The sequence below is a fragment of the Cebidichthys violaceus genome, unplaced genomic scaffold (genome assembly GCF_023349555.1).
Source record: "Cebidichthys violaceus isolate CVI_PGR_0920_01 unplaced genomic scaffold, fCebVio1.0.p SCAF_7, whole genome shotgun sequence".
NCBI classification, from domain to species: Eukaryota; Metazoa; Chordata; class Actinopteri; order Perciformes; family Stichaeidae; genus Cebidichthys; species Cebidichthys violaceus.
In genome coordinates, this window is record NW_027176927.1 from 10606248 (window position 1) to 10612408 (window position 6161).

The 6161-nt window shown below is 37.0% G+C and overlaps 1 protein-coding gene across 1 annotated transcript; it reads right to left on the reverse strand.

Moving 5' to 3' along the window:
* Window positions 1-2392: 2392 nt before the first annotated feature.
* On the reverse strand, window positions 2393-5687 carry ncoa7a (nuclear receptor coactivator 7a). The gene is made up of 6 exons (XM_068736299.1): window positions 5527-5687; window positions 5069-5221; window positions 4675-4827; window positions 4453-4548; window positions 3856-3929; window positions 2393-3655 (listed from the first exon to the last, which is right to left on the reverse strand). Exons 1-6 carry the CDS (start codon window positions 5638-5640, stop codon window positions 3517-3519), a joined length of 729 nt encoding a protein of 242 aa, XP_068592400.1. The 5' UTR covers window positions 5641-5687; the 3' UTR covers window positions 2393-3516.
* Between the last annotated feature and the right edge of the window lie 474 nt (window positions 5688-6161).

Genomic DNA, 6161 nt, shown 5'->3' on the forward strand with positions numbered 1-6161 from the left:
CGTTGGATACTTTGATGAATACTTGAAACAAAGTATAAATATTGCATATTGGAAATAAGATTAAATTAATTATATTAATTTAAGTATGAAACATGTTACCTGCAGCTCGTGAGTAAAAGGGAAAATACACCTAAATTGTGCGTGGTGTCTTTATTCTTTGATTTGAGGGCTGCTGGAAAGATATTAAAATTAATAATACCTGACTGACTGTTAATTAAGATATTTTACAAAGTAAAAACTCTGAACTGAATTTGTACCTTCAAAAGGCAAACTTCTGAAGTGTTTAAGGTGCTATGAAAATGTTTTTCCCAATAAATCCACACAATGACTGATGTATATGTAATCAAGGCATCGTTGACTCCACCCATTCAGAAAATCAGACATTTTTACTGTACGGATTAAGAGATATTTCAAATTAAATGTCATATATTTTTACAGAGAAAATATCTAATTAAATATATGAAGTGTTATAAAAAGTATTTTCTCAATAATTCCAGACAATGACTGAGGAATATGTGTTCAACACATCTCTGACTCCACCCATCCTGAAAATCAGACATTTTTACTGTACCAATTAAGAGATATTTCAAAGTAAACATACATACATTTGTACCGAAAAATATCTAAAAACTGAATATTTTAAGTGTTATAAAATTGATTTCCTCAATAATTCTAAACAATGACTGTGACTATGCTCCATTTCCTCTAAAATCTCATCTGAAATTAGCCAAATTGTCTCATGAATGTGATTTGAAGTTAGCTCATGTATGCTATTTTGAAGGGCTTTAATTTTTAAATGCTATATCAGAATGTACATACATTTGTATCTATGCTCCATTTGTTTCTCAAAGTCATACATTTGAGTACAAATGTGTCCAAATCTAACAATTAAACAATGTAACGCTGACAATGCTGTCCTGAACACATTAAAGCCCTTCAAACTTTTAATTATTTTCTTGTTACAAATGTATGATTATTAAAGCCTTTCAAACTCTATTTTCATTCTCAACACATTGCATAGTTCCAATATTATTTCAATATTCAGTTATTAGATATTTTGTTGGTACAAATGTAAGACATTTACTTTGATATATCTCTTAATTCGTACAGTAAACATGTCTGATTTTCAGTATGGGTGGAGTCAACGATGCCTTGATTACATATACATCAGTCATTGTGTGGAATTATTGAGAAAAACATTTTCATAGCACCTTAAAAATTTCAGAAATTTGCCATTTGAAGGTACAAATTCAGAGTTTTTGCTTAGTAAAATATCTTAATTGACTGTCAGTCAGGTATTATTCATTTTAATATCTTTCCAGCAACCTTCAAATCAAAGAATAAAGACACTTCACGCACAATTTAGGTGTATTTTCCCTTTTACTCACGAGATGCAGGTAACATTTTTCATACTTAATGTGAATGTAGTTCATTTAATCTTATTTCTAATATGCAATATGTATACTTTGTTCCAAGTATACAACAAAATATCCAACATTAAGACGAAACATCTTGTTTTATTTTGAAAACCGGATATTCGTCGAAGAAAACCGGATGTTATCTCACGTTAATCTTTCTGCTAACTTTACAAAGTCCTTTGCTCGCTCCCGATCTGTGCCGTTTGAATGCGTTTGCCGTAATTTTTAGCATATAGGCGCACTAAAAGTTAAGTGTCTGGTGAGTTGACCACGGATATCGGAGTGTTTGCTGACTTGACCGCAGTAGTTAAAGGCAGAGTAGGCCTACCTTAAAACTGACTAATACTGTTTTCTGAAGCCAATGAAATAGAAATAGCCTAAACACTTTTAATAAATATTTTTTTTATTGTATTATGCCGATTTTTCTTAATTTGCTTCGTCTTTTTGCATTTTTTTTTATTTGCAGTGTGTTGAGCTCAGGGCCAGTGTACGGGTGCCCGTTGGCTCATTTAGTAACCCATTCATGCCTGTATCTAGACTGGCAGCCTGTCCAGAGTATGCTCTGCCTAACTCAGTGCATGATGTTACAGGCGCACCACCTGCTCTTTTTTTCTGATTTTCTTTGTCTCGATATCTTTGTTCAGGTTAGTTTGGTTCTAAAGACAAGTGCAAATCATTGAACAGGAGGTCACTGATGTATGGGGAGGCATTCATTAGCTGCATGAAGTTACTAAAGAAAGGTACAGCGGCTTATTTTCTGGAAGTCTGCAAGTTTAATTTATTGTAATTTTTCTGTTCAACTATATTTTTGGTTTGTTCCATTCATTCTATCATATGCCTGTTTGTGTAGCTATATGCAATATTATAGAAAAAATACAGTAGCATCAGCTATTCATCAGAGTCACACAAAAATCATAATTTGATTACTTCTATTTTGTTATTTGTAGCATGAAAAAAAACAGCTTACTCAGTGGAAAAGGGGATGTTGTTTGGTTTATTCATAATAAAATATGATTGCTCTGAAAATATTGTCTTCACCAGGAAAGACAACATTTTAATGTGGTTCCACAAAGCAGCATTGGCAGTGCCAGCACCGCCCGGCAGACACTGATATACACACAAACAAACAAAAAGTGAAACAAACAACAATAACGTTGGCTTTGCTTTCCTGTTAAGTTTTTCTTAAACATACATTTAGATGTATATAGATGGTAAACGTAATTTCCTTAATATTGCCTGTTTGTGCAAATAGGCAAGCAGGTGTCTCACTTTCTAAAAATAGAAGTGACAGTTAACAGTTGAGGTCTCTTCCTCCACAAACCACACACATACGATATCATACATTGTTTATAGTGCCACTCTACACTTCTGTTTTTCAACCTGCGTGGTAAGGTCTTCATTTGCTGCAGTAGTTTTCAAATGGAGAACAATAAAACCAGAACTCATGTTAGAAAAAAAACAAGCACAATTAGAGTCCAGATAGGTAATTGTGGGCCCTATAATATTACAGTGTTTTTACCATAAAATAAGTATTTATGCCCTTTATGTGCCAAGTATGTTCCATCCCAATCATGCACACTTACACAGAGATAAATACTGTAAAAAAACATTTTTCTTAAATATACTGTACATGGCTGTTAGACAGAAAATAGAAAAGTTTTTCCTTAAATCCTGAATGTGCTTAGAGTAGTTACAATCTTTTTATTCAACAGTGTTACTGTGAACTTTGTATTATAATGCTCTCCACAACAAAGAGTTGGTATGGAGGGCTTAAAGCGTCAGAGTCCAGTTATTAAATGCTACCGATGGATACCCAGTAGTTTAATGCAGCAGGACCCTGACTCTTTCATTTGATCACTTGTCTTTTATTGGCACAGATCAAGCCAGCATAAACGGAAAGTCCAGCCCAAGAACTGCTAGAGCAGGATCCTGCTACTGGATGTGAGTTTATCTGGACCAGGCGCACAGATGAAAGCAGCTGCTCTATCAGATTTTGTAGTGGCTAAAACCACACATACCCCCTTGAAGTCTCGACGTTTTGTAACTCCGGACAGGATAGTAGGATCTACTTTAGCTTGTCTGTTCAGATGTTCTGCTCTCAGTTCTGCACAGTCCAGACTTCGAGGTCTAGTACACTGAAGTCCTCTTGCGTGGAGAGAGACTTGTTTTGGAATGTGGGACAGGAGAAGCTTGAGCCACGGTACAGATCAGCATCCAGCCACAGGCCAAATCCGCCCCTACAGACAAACAAAAAAAAGCACTTAAATGTCAAATTGTTTTAAAGTTGTTAATGTGTTATGCTCTCAGATACCAGATAAAGTAATTACATTATGGTCTTGCTTTTTATTTCTTCATGACAATGTCAGACTTAACTGCTGCCATTACCTTGGGTGAGCATGTCTATATTTTAGGGGAAATAAATAACCACATAACTTACCCTCCTCCACCAATCTGCAGAGATTCCAGGTTTCCACTTACAAAGTAGGAGTTCTCACCGCTCCACCTGTATGCCTGGGAAAATGCCAAATGAAAGACATAAGACACTTGCACTCAAACTATGCCGATACACCGGTATTGATGATAACATAAAATTTAAATATTGATATCTTGTTAATAATACACATGATGATATTGTGTTAATAACCCATGCCCTCTTTATTCACACTTTTGTTAAATAATGGTTACAGACTCTCCACCTCCCTACACTCAGACAAAGCGCACCATAAACAAACACAAAGATGAATTTGATTAATAGCATCATATACTTTTCTAAAATTTTCTATAAATATCGCAGTAACATCATTATCATTCATTATTTTGGCCATGATAATGGTGTAGGGAAAATCTGATATTGTGACAGCCCTAAATCAAACCCAGTGTACAAGTTTAAACATTTTCTTAGAGATTGTGTTTAGTTCCATAAGAAAATAATCACTCTCAGATGATTGCAAACTTGACTTGTAATATAAATACATCAGTTCTCAGACTTGCTGGTAGATATTATTTTTGCATCAATAAGAAACCCCCCTCGTACCTGGAAGTCAGGGTTGAAGGTGAACAGGAAAGTTTCTCCTGTGCCGTAGCAGTATTTACTGACTTTGAATGGATCAGAAGAAAAAGCCCCAAACACCTGAAAAAAGACCAAGACATCGAGTTATTTAAAGAGTACCCACAGATATTCTATTAATCACTGTTAATCAGTTTGACTACATCTGTTTACAGAAACGCCTTGGAGTGTTCAGATAAAGATGCAAACCTTTTTGTGCATGTCTTTGACGACCAGCAGCACAGGGCTGTCTAGGCCAGCCATATTCCTGTACAGAGTCTTCAGGCTGCTCCCGTGAACGGCCGTGCTGTAGACTAGTTGCCATGGATAGCCCTGGGTCTTTGCTGGCATTTGGGCAGCAATCTGTTGGGAAAAGGAGATGTTAATCAAAAGATGTCTGACTGAAAGGTATAACACATTTTTATATTATTATTATATTAGTATTAGTGTTGTCACATACCGGAGTTTCAAAACTCGATCCAATAATAAACTCGAAGAATTTACACAACATAGAGGGCATGCAAATTAAGACTTCTATCAAAAGATAAAAAGCAGTGTCTGTGTGTGTGTGTGTGTGTGTGTGTGTGTGTACGTGCACACTTACTCGCTCCAGGTGTCGGTCATCCAGCAGCTGGCTGTGGTCGTTCAGGACAGGGAGAGCATCTTCGACCTCCTCCTCGTACTCTGGCTCTTCTATTTCATAATCCCCACAGCTACACAGACTCTGATGCCACTTGGAGTCCTTTACTGTGATAATCTGGTGGAGGACAAGAGATGTTCCAAAATGAAAATTTCCTCTACATTAGTTACAGCAACTTGTGGTTGAATAACTCATTTAGACAGGGCACACATTCAATTTGAAAGGAAAGACATTCTATTTCACCAGTAGATCCTGGCTATCACAGCTTCATCACAAGTGAATTCATTACTGGATTGCTGGATGACAAGCTGGCGGGATGGATGGATGATGACTAACATTTCTTACCCCCAAAGTAAAGTATATTTTACCCCATACATGCACAACACCTCCTAAAATGATAACATGCAGCATAGCAGGCCTACCTCAACATACGGCTCCACGCAGTCACTGGCAAAATAAAGCACCTTGACATTCTCTGGCAGTAGCTTCATAGTTTCTGATTTCTCCGTCAAACTCTGCACTCTGTAGTACCGCATGTCTGTTACTCGAAACTGGCAGCATCTATACGTTTTATTCCACTCTGGGTTACTTTCACTTTTATATCTGAAGGCTATTGGTTTGAAACCTAAGTGGAGGGGCTTCTCATTGGTTAGCTCTGACGTGGAACAGTTCCTTTTCTCTGTAATAGGAAAGTGAATGCTGCTCTGGGATAATGGGAGGGAGCTACAGATAGGATGTCCATATATGGAGACTGTGGGATTTCCCACAACCTCTGGGAGAACTGCCAAGCACTCTGGTGCCTCACTTACTGTAAGTCAGGGATACTTGATGATTTTTGTAAACTAGTGCTTGACAAATGTTCAGTAAATGTTTAAACTGTATTTATTGCCCTGCCCTGATGTTATCCTGCTGTTGAAGAGCCCCAGTGGGCTTTTGTTTTCATCCTTGATCGTGTGTGTGTGTGTGTGTGTGTGTGTGTGTGTGTGTGTGTGTGTGTGTGTGTGTCTCTGTGTGTATTTGTGCAAACCTTACCTCCCAGTTTTTAGTGGGGTTGACA